At 34.0% G+C, this 21,000-nt stretch overlaps 1 protein-coding gene across 8 annotated transcripts in view; it reads left to right on the top strand.

Moving 5' to 3' along the window:
• ZC3H13 (zinc finger CCCH-type containing 13) overlaps positions 1-21,000 on the top strand; it is a 101,628-nt gene that overhangs the window by 28,225 nt on the left and 52,403 nt on the right. For all 8 annotated transcript variants that reach the window (XM_032150830.2, XM_032150824.2, XM_032150825.2 and 5 more), the window contains exons 5-7: positions 5,916-6,024; positions 16,176-16,315; positions 17,228-17,385. In XM_032150830.2, the coding sequence (XP_032006721.1) occupies positions 5,916-6,024; positions 16,176-16,315; positions 17,228-17,385 (407 nt within the window). The remainder of the gene's footprint in view (positions 1-5,915; positions 6,025-16,175; positions 16,316-17,227; positions 17,386-21,000) is intronic.

The following is a 21,000-nucleotide window of genomic DNA, read 5'->3' as shown; positions in this document are numbered from 1 at the left end:
GGTATTTTTCTTTAGTATAAACAAAATAAACTACAGTTTCATTAAGTGTAGGACTAAATGACTCTCTTTGTTTCTATAATATTGAAAGGATCTGAAACTGTAGATCTGTGAATAATTTCAAAATTTCAAAATATTAGGTATATATATTCTAATACTATATATAGACTGAGCAGGCTGTTGGGCTAACGTTCAGGCCAAAGCACAACAATGAGCCATTTTGCAAGATTAATAAAGTTTTTTTTTTTTTAGCTTTAATCAGATGTGTCCAGTTATAAAGGTTTGAAAACATTAAAGTCGAAACCCTAATCTTTTTAAAATTAATAATAGTTGCTTCACTTGTTAATAATTTTGAGATACCACATGGCAGTAAATGACAGAGAAGAAAAATTGGTATTAACATTAATTCTAGAGCTGTTCAAAGAAAATCCAGGAATTCATTGATAATGTTAGTGTTCTATGAAACTAAGTTTATTTTTAGAGCAACAGGATTTGGAATAGCATTATTCTTTTAAAATAAAAGGAGAGGTTAGACCTGGTATCGTGGATCACGCCTGTAATTCCAGTACTTTGGGAGGCTGAGTGAGGTAGGAGGATTGGTTGAGTCCGAGAGTTCAAGACCAGCTTGGGCAACGTAGACCCTGTCTCTACAAATAAAAAAATTTTTTTAATTAGCTGGGCATAGTGGTATGTACCAGTAGTTCCAGCTATGGGAGGCTGAGGCAGGAGGATTGCTTGAGCCCAAGAGGTCAAGACTACCATGAGCTATGATTGCACCACTGCTCTTCAGCCTGGATCATAGAACAAGACCCTGTCTCAAGTAGATAGATCGATAGATGGGATAGATAGATAAGATCAATAAGATAGGTAGATAGATGGATGATAGGAGAAGAAAACAAAGTTTTGTGTAAAACATTGAATGTTTAAAATCCTCTGATGTCAGTATAATAAATAGGGAATTATTACTTGAATGATAACTTTAGTAGTGGATAGATTTGTATAGATGTTTATAAGTGAATATTAGTAGCAGGTGAGAATGTTATTGACATACAAATAATTGAGTCATTCTTTGACTAAATGTTCTGAGATAATTTTTGTATATTAACTTCAAAGGAAATTTCTCCAAGTAATTGTGGAAAGATGTAATTAAATCCAATATAAGAGGTGTGATTATATAGGAAGCTCAGAAACTGTTAGGGATAAACATAGAGTTGATTTTAGGCATGGAAAGTTAATTGCACTGGTGTAGAATAGGGTGACTTGACCTGACAGTAGTTGCCAGCTGAAGAATTTCTCCAGAATTCATCACATAAAGAGAAGTTATGGAAAGTATTGACAAGGTTTAAAAACATGGGGGAAATACTTAGAAAATTCAATATGCATCTAATTGGAAACCCAGAAGAAAAAAAAAAAGAACGTTGGAGAAGCAACATTTTAAGAAATAGTAGCTGAGAATTTTCCATAATTGATGAACTATAAATCTATAGATACAAGATGTGCAGTACATCACAGATAGAATGTTATAATGAAACTGCAAAGCATCAGAGACATAGAGAAAATACTAGAAACGTCTAGATACAGAAAGACAAATCCCCATGCAAAGAAGCAACAGGATGACATCAGTAACAAACAATGGAAGCTAAAAGGCAGTGAAATAATATTTTCAAAGTACTGAGATAAACCTATCAACCCAAAGTATGTACCAAAGTCTGGCTTTCAAGAATGAGAATGAAATAAAGACCTTTTCAAATAAGATTGAGAGTGTTTACTACCAACAGATCTTTACTAAATAGAGAATATTTAAAAGGATATACATCAGGAAGATGGAAAAAGACCTTAGAAGAAGGGTCGGAAATGTGAATAGTAAAGGAGAAATTTTTATTAAGTTGGAAATTCTGTCTTGTTATAGCCTTTGAAGTTATCAAAACTGTAGCATTGTACCATGAGGAAGTGAAGTGTACTATGAAGTGTCAGGCAGATCGCTTTGGATTCCCCAGAACCTGTTCCACCACTTTTTCATTTTGTATCAGCATTGTGATTTGGGGAATTGATCCCACTTTCATGGCTGGGCCTTGATTAGTCAAATCCAGTTATAATAATCCGATTCTCCTTGCTAATTCAATTGATTCAGGAAGCAGGCCTAAGCCATTTATCCCATGGCTATTACCTTGATAGCAGTTATTCATTCATAGGTGGCCATGTGACTGAAGTTGGCCTAGTCACTCTGAAGGAAGGAATTCTTATTTGTGCTTGTGGGAGAGATACACTGAGGAGACCCAGATTGCTTCTTATTATGGTAAGAAATAAGCTTTAATGTGAAGTCAACATTAGGAATAGCGGAGCTGTGAGAAATGAAAACAAGAGTGAATATTTGGTCTTTGATGATTTCACTGTTACTAAGTCACTTAGGCCTGGAGTTTACCCTATTTATAGACTTCATTTTATGTGAAATAATAGTTCAAATTTGTATAGTTTAGGAGATTATAGTTTCTTAGTTGAAGCTCCATTCTTCTCTGCTAAAACAAGTTAGACTTCATTAATACAAGTATAATTTCAATTCTAAGTCAGGGGAGTTGGAAGCCGTATGCTTTATGCTGCCCTGACAAGACTAGATTAATTTGGGTTATCATGTTTCACTGAAGCACACTGGCTGATTAGTATGCTCAGAGAAGATGACAGAGAGATGAAGAAAGGGCTAGCACATGAAACAAGTATTAGATTTGTTTTGCATAATTCCAGAGGTTAGAACTAGTCCCAGTCAGTAGAAATTCTAGAAAGATAGAACCTCTAGAGAGGTTAAGAAAGATGCGATGGGCATAAGAAATAATTTTCTAATAATCAGAAATGTCTGGAAATGGGACAAAAGGGTGTAACAGTAGAGAGCTAAGATTTTTGCCCCCAAGAGTCTTCTAACAGTGGGCTTCCATAGTTATACAAATATTATGGAAAATTGTTCTGCATGGGGTAGGAGGTTGGATTATATTACTTACACAGGCTCCTAACCATTTTTAAACAATAATGGTTCTCAACTCTCTTAGCCTTGACACTTGCTTTTTGTTTCATATTCTTTGTAATGCTTGCTTTTTATCTAAAATTAATGATGGGCCGGGCGCGGTGGCTCAAGCCTGTAATCCCAGCACTTTCGGAGGCCGAGGCGGGCGGATCACGAGGTCAGGAGATCGAGACCATCCTGGCTAACACAGTGAAACCCCATCTCTACTAAAAAAATACAAAAAATTAGCCGGACGTGTTGGCGGGCGCCTGTAGTCCCAGCTACTCGGGAGGCTGAGGCAGGAGAATGGCATGAACCCGGGAGGCGGAGCTTGCAGTGAGCCGAGATCGCGCCATTGCACTCCCGCCTGGGAGACAGAGCAAGACTCCGTCTCAAAAAAAAAAAAAAAAAAAAAAAAATTAATGATGAACATAATCTGCCCACACATATAATGTTCAAGAAACAAACATGCGTATGAGAGTGGAAATGAAAGTAATATAAACATCTAAAATCGTGTATTACATTTCTGAAATTCAAAAAACTTAAAACCAAACATTTTTCCTAAGGCACAGACATTTGGGAGCAAAACCTGGTCTTAATTGAAATAAATTTAATTACAGTTTTTATACAAGTGGTGAATTTCTGTGTTTTGCTGCAAAAATGTTAGTATGTTTGGTCACAGGCTACTGTTCCAGACTTCACTGGAACAGTAATACTACTTAATATGCTTTGAAATGCAAAAAAAAAAAAAAAAATTCTAAACTCTTCAAGTATCTGATCCCAAGGGTTTTGGCTGAAATACTGTGGTTCTTCAAGTATTTCAAGACTTAGATGTTCCAGGATGACTAATTTAGAACACATAGTAATCAGTAGGTTATACTTTTAATTAATATGTTTGGATTTAAGAGAAGATGAGAAGCCATTCTGTTCAAGAAATACAGCAAGGTGGAATAGTAGACCGTGCTACACTACATTGTGCGAGTAATACCGTACCCTATTTATTTGAATATAAGAGAAAAGGGGAAATAACTTGGTTTGATAAAAGGAATAACATACCTAAACAAGTTACACATTGTTGCAGTGGGGAAAATTAGGAAATAAGATATTTTTTAAATTAGGTAGACCTTCTTAATAAGTGATACCAAAATAATTTCCTATATTATAATTTGAGGTAAGAACTTGAAATTCCATCACCTGTTTAAGCCTGCATTCAGTCTCTGGTACCTAATAATAGAAGTTATATATGATCTCTGGGAGTAGCATCAGAGTCATATTGAAAAGCATGGACAACTCAAAAATTATAATGTTAATATTTAGGGTAAATATGAAATACTTACATATGTCATTATTAATGACACTTATTGATACAACATTTCTGGCTCTAAATCTGATAAAAAAATAATGTTACAAATTTATAGATTGATTTTGCAGCACCAGCACTACTGCTCTAACACCCTTTTTAACTAGACTTGCAGTTGGATTTTACATACTTTTAAGTGGACAGAAAGCACAGAATATGTTATTTAATAATTTGGAGATAACCTCCTATTAAATATTTTTGGTATAGTTATTCAGTAATGTATATTGATAGTGGGTTTAATCCACAGAACATTCAAAAATTGTTTGGGATGTAGGATAGTTCTTCATTGATGTTCCACAGAATATGTTTTAAGAGTAAAAGTGAATTATATTTCTTCCTTTTGTCTTCTGTGCAAGTAGAGGCCCATTTCTATTTTCTTGACTCTTTATCATTTTTTTCATGGCAGGTTTTACTCTCATATAACTTAAAAATTATTTTCGTCAGCCTCTGTTGTCTTACCAGCGATCAAATCCAAATTTTGTCAGTAATATTTACAATATGACTTCATGCCTAAATATGTAGAATTTAGGGGCAGTTATATATACTAGAGTTCTTTAAAAAGAAAACTACAAAGAGAAATTAATTTGTGTTTTAAGCAGCCAAATTTTATGATTAGTAATGCTCAGAAAGAAATTTGACCACTTAATATCCTTGTATGTAAGTGTCTTTCATAGTATTTACAATGTTAGTAAGAGTGAGACTTTTACTGTGGTAGAAGATAACAATTATATAACACTGGTTACTTCTATTTTCTTACCACCTAGTAAAATATGATTTGGAGTTCTTATGTAATAGGACATTTAATTGACTTTTATAATCTGAATTAATTTTGACCTTTTTTGTGTGTAAGCTGCTTTTATACCTGGAATAAAATATAAAACCTGTTTTTTAGCAGCAGTAGTGAGGACTAATTTACTGACTATTTTAGGTACCATTTGGTCTCATCAAAATGGGTAAAATATCTTTTTGTAAACCTTTATAATACTATTAAATGAGTTTGGATTTATCCTTGGGTGTCTAGGAAAATGGCAATTACTTGACTATATGACAAGTCCTAGATCAGTTATTTTTAGAAGTCAATGGTGAATGGTTTAGCCCTTTTTTGACATTTTAAAATATAATCACTTAGAAATCCTTCCATTGTATTTTATTCATTTTAAACTGTCTTTTCCCCAGTAGTTTTTCACATGGAAACTTACTATGTAGCTGAATGTCACAAGTTTGTTAAAGTATTAGATTTGCATTGTGTATTTTTATATCTTAGCTACTCTTTAATATTTAAAGCGTTTGTTCTTTAGTAAGATAGATGTAGTATAGTCTACATCTCTTTTAGCTTTTGTTTAGTAAAGTTTTTGTTCTTTAGTAAAATAGATGAAGTATAGTCTTTTCATTGTGGTGCTAAACTAGAATTTGTCACTTTCTCTACTTAGTGGATAAGTGACTATTTACAAAACTGATTCTTTGATGAAACAGAGATGAATGAAATTAAAATGTTCTCATTACAATAAAACTACCTCATAATTTTTTAAAATACAGTAATCTGAATGTATGTATGTACTTTTTTAGAAAGAATCTTCAAGAGGGAGACATAGGGAAAAGGAAGACATAAAAATCACTAAGGAGAGAACGCCAGAAAGTGAAGAAGAAAATGTAGAATGGGAAACTAATAGAGATGGTGAGTTTCAGAATCTTGGTTTAAATGGCGAATTCTTGATTATTTACTTTCTAGAGTTTTTGTGGGCTTCAGAACACCTTTCGACTGTGATCTCCCTCTTGTTTCAGAATCATCTTATTGACATATTTCTATCTTACTGAATTATAAGGCAAAAACTGGCATATAGTAGCTATACAAAAGCAGAGAAAGTGGTTTGCGTTGCATATTTTTATTTTCCCTTCCTAGTTTTCCCTCTAGAACTTTACTGTGCAGCATTACAGCCCTTCAGGATTGTATTGCATATGTAAATTTAAAAATTCCTAACACTAAGCTTAAAATGAAATCTATATTTGTTTTACATAAAATATTATAAATGAGATTTTTAAATCTTAAGGACTTGGGAAAGTTATTTCCAAGAAATGTTTGACTTTTATCTTTCAGAAGAAATGAAAATCAGATTAAGAAAGAGACCTGGATTTATTAATAAAAAATTAGCAAAAAAATTTTTTTCTTGAGACATGGTCTCACTGTGTCACCCAGGCTGGAGGACAGTGGTACGATCATGGCTCACTGCAGCTTAGCCTCTTGAAGTCAAGCAATCCTCCTGCCTGTTATCTCAGCACTTTGGGAGGCTAAGGCTGGAGTACCACTTTAGCCCAGGAGTTTGAGACCAGTGTGGGCAACAAAGTAAGACCCCATTTCTACTAAAAAGAACAAAAAAATTAGCCTGACATGGTGTTGCATTCCTGTGATCCCAGCTACTTGGGAAGCTGAGGTGGGAGCAAAATCATTTTTGAGTCATCATCTTAACAAATAAGCATTTATTTTCCACCCCTTGAATGTTTTCTCCACCTCTTTGATGTTCTGAAAGATGGGCACCATAATGTCATATTACCAAACACAGAGAAAGAGAACTTGTATTTGTTAAATGCATTGAGTGGGGGTGGACAATTTAATGTAATTTATGTAATTGTCTTATTATTTCAATAGCTTTGTTACTCTGCTTCCAGATGACAAAACTAAAGATCTTAAAAATTTAAGCAACTTTTTCAGTGAGAAGCTGAAAACTTAGACCAGGGATTAGAAAACTAGAGTGTGTGGGCCAGTCACTGGTTTTTGCAAAGAAAAGTTTTATTGGAACACAGCCATGTCTATCCATTTGGTTACATATTGTCTGTGGCTGCTTTTGAGCTACAGTGGCCAAGTTGAGTCCTTATGACAGAGAACTGAGAAGCTACAAGACTAAAATATTAACTACTGTATTTCAGAATTATCTCTGAAGACTTAATAGACTAACACTTGTAAAGTATTGTAAATACATCTTTCCAGTAATTGTTACATCAGTACTTAAAGGAAACCTGTTCCATCTTTGGACAGTGCTGTTAAAAAATTGCTTCTAAGAACAAATAGGAAACTTGTTTATGGTTACTCAGGATTTCATAATCCAACCTAATACCACTTCTACAAAATAGCAATAAAGGCAGCCTTACTCTCCCATTTTAGTTGACTAGTATATTTAAATAAAATACTATAAACCATAACTGTTCAAGTTTGGAGAGCTAACTTTTCCTAAATACTAAGGGATTACCTCTTAACACACCCAAGCATCCTTTCTTTTCATTTTAATTTTTTTGCATAAAAAACATTTAAAAATGTATTTGATACTTATCTTTAAAATTTTTTCTGTTGTCATTACAATAATTAATAATTGTTGAAAATACCAAAGGTTCAGAAAAGCCCAAGTCTGTTCTTTTTCTTCCTAGTAGGTATGTCAAACCTTCTCCATAAATCTATGCTTTCATTTCTCTTTTTTGCTATCTACTAAGCAGAGACGATGAAAATCTTTAGGAATTGCCTCAACTTCCTCCTACCACACCTTCAAACTAATTTTTTATTCATGCCTAAACTTTTTTACTTCCCTCTTATTCTGTGTAAGAGGCCTCCTTCCTGCTGTATAAGGTTGATGAATAATTCCCTTGTATTGTAGATCTGATTTCCTCCCACCTCAGCAATCTTGTTCATTTGTGATACACTCTCTTCTATATCTTTCACATCCATTTTCTCTCCTGCCTATATTACTGTTAGTCGCTATCCTGCTTATCCCCACTTAACAACTAAATTCTTAAAACAGTTCACCTACAGAATGGGAGAAAATTTTTGCAACCTACTCATCTGACAAAGGGCTAATATCCAGAATCTACAATGAACTCAAACAAATTTACAAGAAAAAAACAAACAACCCCTTCAAAAAGTGGGCAAAGGACATGAACAGACACTTCTCAAAAGAAGACATTTATGCAGCCAAAAAACACATAAAGAAACGTGTTTTTCTTCACTGGCCATCAGAGAAATGCAAATCAAAACCACAGTGAGATACCATCTCACACCAGTTAGAATGGCCATCATTAAAAAATCAGGAAACAACAGGTGCTGGAGAGGATGTGGAGAAATAGGAACACTTTTACACTGTTGGTGGGACTGTAAACTAGTTCAACCATTGCGGAAGTCAGTGTGGCGATTCCTCAGGGATCTAGAACTAGAAATACCATTTGACCCAGCCATCCCATTACTGGGTATATACCCAAAGGGCTATAAATCATGCTGCTATAAAGACACATGCACACATATGTTTATTGCGGCACTATTCACAATAGCAAAGAGTTGGAACCAACCCAAATGTCCAACAACAATAGACTGGATTAAGAAAATGTGGCACATAGGCCGGGCGCAGTGGCTCACGCTTGTAATCCCAGCACTTTGGGAGGCCGAGGCGGGCGGATCACAAGGTCAGGAGATCGAGACCACGGTGAAACCCCGTCTCTACTAAAAATACAAAAAAATTAGCCGGGTGTGGTGGCGGGTGCCTGTAGTCCCAGCTACTCGGAGAGGCTGAGGCAGGAGAATGGCGTGAACCCAGGAGGTGGAGCTTGCAGTGAGCCGAGATCGCGCCACTGCACTCCAGCCTGGGTGAAAGAGCGAGACTCCGTCTCAAAAAAAAAAAAAAAAAAAAAGAAAGAAAATGTGGCACATACACACCATGGAATACTATGCAGCCATAAAAAATGATGAGTTCATGTCCTTTGTAGGGACATGGATGAAACTGGAAAACATCATTCTCAGCAAACTATCGCAAGGACAAAAAACCAAACACTGCATGTTCTCACTCATAGGTGGGAATTGAACAATGAGAACTCATGGACACAGGAAGGGGAATATCACACTCCGGGGACTGTTGTGGGGTGGGGGGAGGGGGGAGGGACAGCATTAGGAGATACACCTAATGCTAAATGACGAGTTAATGGGTGCAGGAAATCAACATGGCACATGGATACATATGTAACAAACCTGCACATTGTGCACATGTACCCTAAAACCTAAAGTATAAAAAAAAACCTCTAAAAAAAACAAAAAACAAACAAACAAAAAAACAGTTGTGTACCTTACTGTTTCTACTTGATACTGTTTCACCTGATACTTATTATTCAGTCTTCTGACCCAACTCTCCACTAAAACTGCTTTTCAAAGTCACTAATGACCTCCTCATTGCAGAATAAATGGAGATGTACTTGTTACTATCCTAAATGGCCCTTCTGCAGCATTTGACACATCAAGAGCTCCTGTTTTCTTGAAAAAGACTCTTCTTTTGGCTTCTATTTATCACTCTTCAGTTTTGTATCTTCTGTTCAAGCCCTTCAGTCTTACATAGAGGCTCCTTGTATTCTGTCTGCCCGTTAAATGTTGATTCCCAAGGATTTGCACTTAACTATATTCTTTTAAAAAATCTAAAGTGATTTTATTTCAAGAGCCTTTTATATAGGAAATTCTTTTAAAAGGTGAGTGTAAATGTCTTTAATAGGAATTTCTTATGCTTTTCCTTGATTGAAATGCACAGGTTTTGACCATTGTGTATCTCTGTGATTTGAAAGTACCTGTTGAGGGAATATTGAAGCATTGAGTTAAGTGCCCCAGTCCCTGGATAGTGAGACTAAACTGGTTTCATAGACTTACCTTCTGCATTGTTATTCTATCTGGAATAACAATTTTAGCTGGATTCAGAAAAAATTGGTATATTTATAAACTTTCTGGTTTTTAGGCCACTTTTAGATGCTTTTTCAGAACCCCCAAATAACTTTTGTCCTTGTGTATTTTATGTTTCCGTAACTGCCATATTATGAACCTGAGAAAATTTTAAAATATTTATGTATTCATTCGTTTAACAATGACATATAAAAATCCAATATATGCTTTTATGAAAAATAACTATTTTGCAAAGCAAAAAATAATAATTGTGAGGAGGTGGCAGTGTTTTGCATCATTTTGCAAATTGTTTTAATATCTGGCTTAACAGTTGATAGGTGGATTTTCTTACCTGCTTCTACATTGCACCTGTTAACCACATCACATATTCTGGGAAACTCCACTATCTACTCATGGGAGAATGAGTACACCAGGCAAACAATGTAGTGTTATAGAAACAGTTTGATTTTGTAGAACTCCTGAAATTGTCTCAGGGACCTCCTAGGTATCCTCAGACCACTCTCTGAGAATCACTTGTCTGTAAGAACAGCTTTTAAAACTTGGTTGTTTTCCTATTGCCTAGCCATCTTCTTTTCTCACTTTTAATTTTTCCTTCTAGATGAAGTCATGCTCCCAGTGCTTCATTAACATCGTATGTGTAATAACTCCAAAATCTGGAGCTCTCAATTTAGCATTGACCAACCGGGCATCTCCATCTGAGTTATGTATCTTAAGGGCATCACTTTTCCTACCAGATACCAACAGTCCTGAGAGTCATCACTGACACTCCTTCTTTCCCTCCACCCAGGCATTTACCAGATATTTTTATGTACCAAATACCATTGAAAACCATCTGTTTCTCTTGATTTACTACTAATATTCTAGTTCTTAAGGTATTTGTTTATTGCCTATAAATAGATTTTACCAAAATAACCTCCTAATCCCATCCCTTGCTTATAGTCTTGTCTCCTAATTTATCCTCCACTTTAAAGCAAGAATAATCTTTCTTACAAAGTTTTTCTACTGAAGTATACTATACGTTCAGAGGAATGCACAATACATGTGTCCAGCCCACTGGATTTTCACAAACTCAACACATTTGTAAAACCACTCAAATCAGTAAGTAGTAAATTACTAGTTTCCCATAGTCCCCTTGTGTTTTCTTCTAGTCACTCCTCCCTACCCTCACCCCCCAAAGGTAACTACTGTCCTGATTTCTAGCACCATTGATTAGTTTTGTCTGTCTGAGCTCCATATAAATGGAATTGACAGCATGTACTCTTTTTGTGCCTAGCTTCTTTTGTTAACAGTATTATCTGAGGTTGTACTTTATTTCACATGTCATTCATTGTTATTGCATCATTAATTCTTATTGCTGTATAGTGTTTTATTGTAGGAATATGCCATAATTTAGTCTACTGTTGAACATTCAAGTAATTCCCAGTTTGGTGCTATTATGCATAATAAGGTGCTATTACTATTCTTAAACATATTTTTTGGTAAACATGTACAGACACAATTCCTCTTGAGTTTATAGTTCGAAGTGGAATTGCTGGGCTGTGGAGTATGTATGTGTTCCTCTTTAGTAGATAGTTTCAAATCAAAAATGGTTGTACCAGTTACCCATATTGTATTTTTGCCTTTTTCATCGTAGCTATTCTAAAATTTTGTAGTGGTATCTTACTGTGGTTTTAGTTTGCATTTTCCTAATGAAGTTGAAAACTTTTTCGCATGTTCACTGACCATTGTACACCCTATTTTGTGAAGCGTCTATTCCAAATGTTTGCCGTTCTTCTATTGTGTTACCTTTTTTTTTTTCTTGTTAATTAGAGGAATTCTTTATGTTTTCTGGATATGAGATTTTTATCAGATATATAAATATATTGTATTTTCTCCCACTCTATGAGTTGCAGAAGTCTTTTAAAAGAATAAATTGAATGTTCATTTTATTTTCCTGTTTCAAATTCCCTAATTTCCCATTGCCTTCAGGAGCAAGTACAAATTCTAACTATGCCTATAAAACTTTTGATTATCTGGTTACTCTTTGTATTTCCAGGCCCCACTCTGAAGTCTGTGGTTTTTATTTGGTTCCTTAAACTTCTTGTATTTGCTCATCATGTGTTCTTAAGGACTAGTGAAGTAACATAAAAAGCAAAAGTATCGTTGCAGTAGAATGTGTGAAAATATTTTGGTAATCTTGGAGGTTAGTACATCCTCCTTAAATAGGGCATAAAACCCAGAAGCCACAAACATTTGATTACATAAAACTAGGAGTTTCTGTGTAACTAAATGCAGAAGTTAAAAACAGATGAAGTGTTAAAAGAAAATACTTGACATATGTAACATGTGTAAGCATTAATAAAGATCTTATATAGACATATGAGTTTCTACAAATACATAAGAAAAAGATGGCCTAGTTAAAAAATGAGTAAAAATATATATGTATCAGATAGGTAACTCACAGGAGAAATAGAAATGGCCAATAAATGCTCAATCTTACTGCAGGGAAATACTGATGAAAATAAGGAGATATGATTATTCACCAATCAGTTTGGCAGAAATGAAGAACATTAATGTTTTCAAGTGGGGGTTTACATTGGTAAAGCAGTTTTGGAGTACAGTTTGGTGATATTAGAAATAGAAATTATACTTATTTTCAGTCTAGCAATGTAGTCTGAGAAATAATGTCATAGAAAAATACTTGTACTTGAACCAAAGTATATATCAAAATGTTCATATAAGTCTTGTTTTTAACAGCAAAATACTGGAAACAGTTCATCTGTCTTTAAGAAGGAAACTCCTTTAAGTAAGCTATGATAAAGTATGATCATATTAATGAAATGCTTTGCAGACATTAAAATGAAGATAGTTGAACTCTATGACTTGGAAAGATCTTGTTTATTAGGCAGTGTTGAATGTTAAAGGGAAAAATGTAAAGCATTATTTTCATGCATATGACACTAAACTGTTAGCAGTGTTATCACTGGAGTAAGGATGGCCGTAGGAGGAATATAAGGGAAATTTCATATTTTACTCTATGTATTCAGAATTATTTAAGGCTTTAGCAATGAGAATGTATCATAAAGACAGAAAGTACAAAATACAGAATGGAATTCAAAAACAAGTGTCTGAAATCAGTTAATAAATTTAGAAAACGTCTCAGCTTGAAGTTAAAAACTGATACACATAAATGATTCTAACTCATTGGAAAAAGGTTAAATATAATTAGAATGATGTAACAAGGCAATTCACAAATATTTATAGTTTTTAATCCTTATACATAAACCTTTTATATATCTATGATTATTTTTATACAATAAATTGCTAGAAGTTGCTGATCGACACAGGGAGGGGAACATCACACACCAGGGCCTGTTGTGGGGATGGGGGGTGAGGGGAGGGAGAGCATTAGGACAAGTACTTAATGCATGCAGGGCTTAAAACCTAGATGACAGGTTGATAGGTACAGCAAACCACCATGGCATATGTATACCTGTGTTACAAACCTGCACATTCAGCACATGTATCCCAGAACTTAAATAAAATAAATAAATTAAATTTTTTTAAAAAGTTGCTGTATAAAAATTAAAGTTATGTATTGATGTTCTTAAGGCTTTTACCCATATTGACAAATAATTTCACAAGATAGATGTACTAGTTTACATTGCTACCACCAGAGAATGAGTATGTCCTTTATTTGTACCTTTACCAACAATTAATATTATAATTAGAAAAAATGGCTCCTGAATACATGAAAAAATATGTATATACTTTCTTCATTTCTTTCTCTTTGTGAATTGCCTTGTAATATCCTTTGCCTGTTCTGTTAATTAGTAAGAATTCTTTATATAGAAAGAATCTTAACCTTTTCTTATGTGTTGCATATATTTTTCTGTTGTATATTCTTAAAAATATCTACCTTGTTAAATATGCCATTCTAATTATCTGATGACTTACATTTATGTAAATCAATTTTTATAAGGCAAAATTGTAGTGATAACCTGAAGCTACATGAGAGACATTTTCTAAATTTATTAACTGTCTTCAGACTCTTGTTTTTGAATTCCATCCTGTATTTTGTACTTCCTGTTTTTTCTTTTGTTGTCAAAATACTGTCATTTGCAATGTGCCTATCTTCTAGTCCATCTGTTACAGGTTAGGAAAACATCTGAGTTTTTATTATATGTGTAAAATAAGCACCTTCAGAAATAAAGACCTGAGAGCTTTTCTTCTGAGCAAACTATATTAGTTATATTTACTACATTGACTAGACTTTTTATTTATTTTGTTTTTTTTTTAGATGGAGTCTTGCTCTGTCGCCAGGTTGGAGTGCAGTGGCACGATGTCGGCTCATTGCAACCTCCACCTCCCGGGTTCAAGCGATTCTCCTGCCTCTGACTCCTGAGTAGCTGGGACTCTAGGCACACGCCACCACGCCCAGCTAATTTTTGTATTTTTAGTAGAGACAGGGTTTCACCATGTTGGCCAGGATGGTCTTGATCTCTTGACCTGATGATCCGCCCTCCTCGGCCTCCCAAAGTGCTGAGCTTACAGGCATGAGCCACTGCTCCCAGCTGACTTAGACATATATTTTAACTGCTCAGGCCTCTCCCCCTTGGTTGGATAGTTGAAAATTGAGAAGTGAAAGCTGGCTTCTTCTTTCTTTTATGTGTTCTGTATTGGTGATATTTCCAGTTGCGAATTTTTAGATTGGCAGTGCCTTACTGATATATACAGTACCTTCAGAAACACTGTTAATCATTCTTCTCAGTTAACTACTCTTTCCTTTGTTTTACGTGGGTATTTGGTTCTGGAATTTTATTGAATTTAGGAACATAATCAAACCAGATCATTGACTCCTATTATTCACTGATGTAACGTTAGCTCAATGGAGTACAAAATCATAACTGGAGATAGGTAGTAGTCACTTAATTAAATTCAGTGTCTTCATTTTATCTAGTGAAAACTACTTGCCCTTAATTAAATATTTAGTAATTGCTTTCTGACTGAAAAACATGATTTAGCCTATTTCATGTATTTACTGAGAAATTGTCATCATACTCCAACATAAGATGAGTAATCAAGCTTAGTCACACAGGTAGTGAATATATACAGTTACCCTCTCAGTCCCCAAGCGTGAATGGATAGTTGTCATTCTAATGCATTTGAGCAATATGTAACAGTGATGTTCATTTTCTTGGGTTTTAAGCAGTCAAGTAGGACTTCTTATGTTTGTTGTTTTTTTAGTTCATTTTATTTCTTTTCCCAAGGTTAAGATATGATCTAAAGTGCTAGAAGTATAGCTTGAGAAGGCACCTCAATTTGTGATCAGTCAAGTCCATCGTGGTCAATGAAATTCCCACCTCTAGGCTCCTGGGCATTTATGGCAAATGAGGGTAATGGGGTTGGGTGCTAGTGCCAGTAACTTCTACATATTTTAATGAAATAGATCTGCACACCACTCTTCCTTTTTGATTTTTTAACCAATCTTCATAGCTTTTTATCAGAAAATATTAAATGGAAATAGAAATATGGCATCAGATCCATTGAGATGGACAGTTGTGATCTAAGGAAATAGTACAAATCACTTGTAAAGAAAATGTCATAAATCCTTTGAAAATTAGTTTATGTACACATTAGTACTAAAATTAGTTTTAGCTATTAACCAGTTGTCTCACAAATTTTAAAACTGACAAGCCTGTAGAAGCAATGTTGCACAAGTAATATAACCTCACTTTGTATGATGTATTTTAGTAGTGTATTTTTGGGAAAATCAAGGAGATAACGGGTCGCATCGTATACAGCATGAAATATTGAAGGCTTTGGTATCTTTAAGGCTTAGAAATTCAGCTGAGTGCATTTTGTCTTTTAAAATTCCATCTCCTAACAAAAAACCCAACTTCCAAACAACCTAAAATTATTTCCAGAAAACCCAGAAACTTTAAAAATATTTGGCTTTTCATGAAGAAATCAACCATGGTGATTTTAATCCTTTATAGAAATGGTATCTATTTCTTTTATCTTTTAGAAGTATGTCATCCTGATGAAAGACTCTGCCATTTAGATTTGTGTAAGAAATTAGTTGAAAAAAGTCTGTGATTTTCGGCATAGATAATTATGCTAGTTTCTAACACTAATGCAATTTTATTTTAAAGATTCTGACAATGGAGATATTAATTATGATTATGTTCATGAATTGTCATTGGAAATGAAGCGTCAGAAGATACAGAGGGAATTAATGAAGCTGGAACAAGAAAACATGGAGAAGAGAGAAGAAATTATCATTAAAAAGGAGGTATGCTATTTATTGCAATAAATATGTTAGTACTTAATAGCAGCATTTGTACTGATCAGATAACTCAGCTTCTTGCTACATCTTAAATTATATTAGTATCCTGATATATTGATCAACCCACTGTATATGCACTACTCCATATATATTCATTTAATTTTCACATTATTCTATTAGATAAGTAGCAAATATTTATGTTATTGAATAAGTGAGCAAAGCTGAGAGTTTGTTGCCTAGAGTCACCAGCTAATGTAACATGGGTTTTGAATCTACCTATGTCTGTTTCAGGGCCATGCTATTTCTAGAATGCCTTGTTTCTTTTCTAAAAAGTGAAGATACAGTTAATTTAAATATAATTTATGATTTTTCTGAGGAGATTTTGAAATTTTATGATTTTAATTTACTTTATTGAAACTGGTATATGTTAGGACAGTTATATTGCTTAAAATCATGGATTCAGGAGTCAGACTAATATCAACAGATAGTGGTTATTATAATTTATTATTTTTATTTTTATTTCAAAGTTTTTTTGTAGGGATGAGATCTTTCTCTATTACCCGGGCTGGAGTGCAGTGGCACTCACTGCAGCCTTGAACTCCTGGGCTCAAGGGATCCTCCCATCTCAGCCTCCCTAATAGCTGTGACCACAGGCACCTTCCATGCCTGGCTTTTTTTTTTTTTTTGTATAAGAGATAGGGTTTTTTTTTATGTTACCCAGGCTGATCTCAAACTCCTCACCTCAAGCAATCCTTTCACCTCAGCCTCCCGAGAAACTGGGATTACAGATGTGAACCACTGCACCCAGCAATAATATTTAATTTTAATCTGAAGTTTGGTGTGATTCTAAAGTACCATAAGCCTTGTTGTACCATAAGTGGAGGAATTTCTGAATTGGCTTACTGAATTTTTTTAAAGGTTTCACCAGAAGTGGTTAGATCAAAATTGTCCCCGTCACCTTCTCTAAGAAAGTCTAGCAAATCTCCGAAGCGAAAATCAAGCCCGAAGTCGTCTTCAGCTAGCAAGAAAGATAGGAAGACATCTGCAGTATCTTCTCCCCTGTTGGACCAGCAGAGGTCAGTAGGGTGATAAATAGTACCAAGAAAATAGCTTTTTCGGAAGTGATACTGAAAAGAATTAGTAGGTTATAAAAGGATAGTTTTAATACATTTTATATTTAATGTAAGCTTTTTTGTTCTAAAAAGAAGTTTGAAATGTTTCAATTAAAAAGACAATTATAGAGAACAGTAAAACAAATATCTGTGTAACATCCACATATGCTTCAGAGCTTTTTATTTTTTAAGAAATAAAAATAAAAGATACATTTCCTGTTCCTCTCTTAAATCTGATGTTTATGATACTTGTGCATGTGTTTATACTTTAACTAATACGTGTTTTGCAATGTATAGTATTGCTTTCATCTATTGTAATATGGATATATCATAACCTTCTGCACATTGCTTTTTCACTCAACATTTTTTATGTTTATATTGAGATATATAACCTTAGTTCATTCATCTTGGTATTTATATTATAAATTTGTCTACTTTTCTGTCGAACATTCATGTTGTTTCCGATTTTTAAACTGCTGTAAATTATACACAAAAAGATTTTTGTCTCAGTATATATTATCAAGAGATTGAATTCTTTATAAATTAGAATTACTGTAGAAGCCAGTTGAAGAAGTAAAAATAGAAATGATTATATTCAGGACTAAGAATAAGGAGAAGATACATTTTTGTTTACGGTCACTCTGAACTATTTATATTTTATTTTAATTAAAGTCCATACCCTAATTTTATCTTATAAAAAATGAACTAAAAATATCTTCTACCTAATATTTAATCGGTTAACAAGCCCTGTCTGTTTGAACCTGTAATGAAACTCATATTTATCTCCCTCCTTCTAGTTTCTAGAGACTAACCCTATTTCAGACTCTACTTAACTTTTTGCCTAGATTATTATATCATCTTACTAACTATGTTGACTTTGTGTAGTTTCTACCCCTCACCCACACACGTGAACATTTTCATTCAGCTACCTCAACCCATTTATTTTATAGATGCTGTCAGAGAAATCTTAAAAGGACAATTCCAATTAATTTATTATACCATTGAAAAACTCAGTGGTTTTTCATTCTGTAGAATGAAATTCAGATTCCTTAGAATGACATTTACACTTTGGTCTTTTCTTTCTTGTCAGTAGTTTTTGTCCAGCTTCCTCCTACCTACCCCCTTCTATCTCAATTCTTTAATCTCTAGCTCAAATTCTAAATTTTCCCATTTCTCTTTATGGAACATAAGTTCTGTTCCCTTTAGGTACCTATCAGATTTTGCTTATACCTCCATGTTGATAATAATTGCCTGTTGCATTATATTTCAGCTGTGACTTATGTTTTACAACCTTTATTAAATTTAAGCTCCTTGAAGATTGGGATCTTGATTGTTCATAGTTCTGTCTTCTCATAGTGCCTACTTGACATAGAACTTTGCATTGTAATAAGGCACTTGGTAAAGTTGAGTTGATCCTCTCCCTCATAGTGCCTACTTGGCAAAGAACTTTGCATTTTAATAAGGCACTCAGTAAAGTTGAGTTGATTCTCTCCTTTGTTCATGCAATTGAGTGAATATTGCAAAGGTATATTGAAGAAGTTGAATGAACAGAGAGTGATACGATCCACTCCACTTGCTCTTATCCTCTTGGCTAACCAGCTATATAACTTTCCCTCAATTCTATTCATTTCCACAATAAACTGCATACTAGAAATACCCTTTCTTCCTTTTCTTATCTGTTCTGTTTATAGAATATTTGAAACTTAATCTTTTCATAGAAAGTTTTGATAACTATTTAGACAAAGAGTTAGTTTCATCTTTTACATACAATCTCTTTTGCTGCTTTATTAGTAACTCATCCTATTATAAATATTTGTCATGAATAATCATTCACACTGGTTTAATTACTATATTTCTTATATTCTACTATGTTGTTGACTTTAAGATACACCATTAATTTAATAATAAAAGCAAAAGGACCTGGAAAAACAGTATATTAAAAATACAAAGAAAACATTGAATTGAGTATAGCATTTCCTTTTTTTTTTTTTTGAGTATAACATTTATGCAGTTTACATTGCCTAGAGTGTGTCAAGTAATCATCTTTTAATTTTATTGCTGGATCATACTATCAACTAAGAACATACTAAGCACATGTAAGGATTAGAATTTCAGTTAAAACTCAGTGGAGTATTTTAACCAGTGTCAGCCAACTGAGGTGTGACAATCAGGTGAACAAACTTCTTGGTCTTACTAGGTTATCGTATTGAATGGAAAGATATAATTACTGACAAATTAAAACTTACACTTTTCCCTGAAAGCTGGCATTTTTCTTTGTTTGACATTTATTTTGAGATATAGATTTGTCCTGATATGTGAGATATGGTATAATCTAAAATCATAAATATATTACCTATTCTGTCCATCTGCACTTTTAATCTTAGTTTTTATTAGGTGAATTTTTCTTTATAGCTCTTTGTACAGAGAATATTAAGTATGTCAAAAGCTAATCTAAAACAATAGTTTTGAAGAGAGAGAGAAAGGATTAAAAACTGATAAAAGTAAACAGGTGGGCTCTTTGCCACAAGTCAGAAGTAGGCTCTGTGCCACTGAAACAACAATTAGTTGACTTTTTAAATGTTGAAGATCTTGGTGATTTCAGAATACACAAAACCAGTTTTGGCCTCTTCAGTCGGAAAGCACTATAACGTAATTGTGTTTTCTAACCACATATAATTTTGATGGTAATGTGAAGAAATTCTGTACTTTAGTAAGTATATTAGAATAATCCGGGTTGTGATTATAGCCAAGTCCCAAAATGTCAGTGGTTTAACACAACAGAAGGTTATTTCTCACATAAAGTCAAAATGTGTGTTTCTGATTGACAGGTGGCTGTCCTGTATATGGAGATTGAGTAACCCAGGCTCCTTCTGACCATGATTCCACTTTCTTGGGTTTTCAAGGAAACCAGAGAACGGGATGTACAAAGAAAAACAGAAATTGAGTATTGCAGTTATTTAGCTCTATAGTTTGCAATTGCCTGACATATGAGAGCCCTTTGAAATTTGGGCCTGGAAGTGGTATACATCATTTCCACTCACATTCCTTTGGCCAGTTCTTGGTCACTTGGCCATGCTTAATTTCAAGAAAGTGTAGATAGTATGGTTTACCACTGTGCTCGAAGAAAAGTTTGGTAAACACTCTGCTAGTCTCTGTCACAGGTGATAATGTAAAAATAGTTTGTGTCAAGAATTCCTTTGTTGTTTAATCATGAAATTTTAAAAGATAGTTTTGATACAGATGCCAATTATTGATCCATTTTTATCTTTAAAGTAGAAAAGTATCCAGAAATACAGATATTTATCACATATCTGTTAGGATGCATAAGAAGATTAAGTCATCTCATGAATAGGCAATGAGATATGTGGCTAATATAGTTTTTGGCAGAAGACAAGGATGCAAACTAGATTTAGTCGTCATATTTTAGTAATTTCCTACTTGTTTACATGGTTAACGCTATCAGTGATAATAAGACATAGGGATGAGGACTAAGAGAGCTACATTTTCTCAATGCTCACTGTGAGTCAAGTGCTTTTAAAATATTGCCAGCAATTTTGAGGTAGATACTATCATATATAT

This window comes from Hylobates moloch, unplaced genomic scaffold (assembly GCF_009828535.3).
Source record: "Hylobates moloch isolate HMO894 unplaced genomic scaffold, HMol_V3 SCAFFOLD_4, whole genome shotgun sequence".
NCBI classification, from domain to species: domain Eukaryota; kingdom Metazoa; phylum Chordata; class Mammalia; order Primates; family Hylobatidae; genus Hylobates; species Hylobates moloch.
Note: the sequence above shows the minus strand (reverse complement) of the source record. Positions and strands in the feature narration are given on the sequence as shown.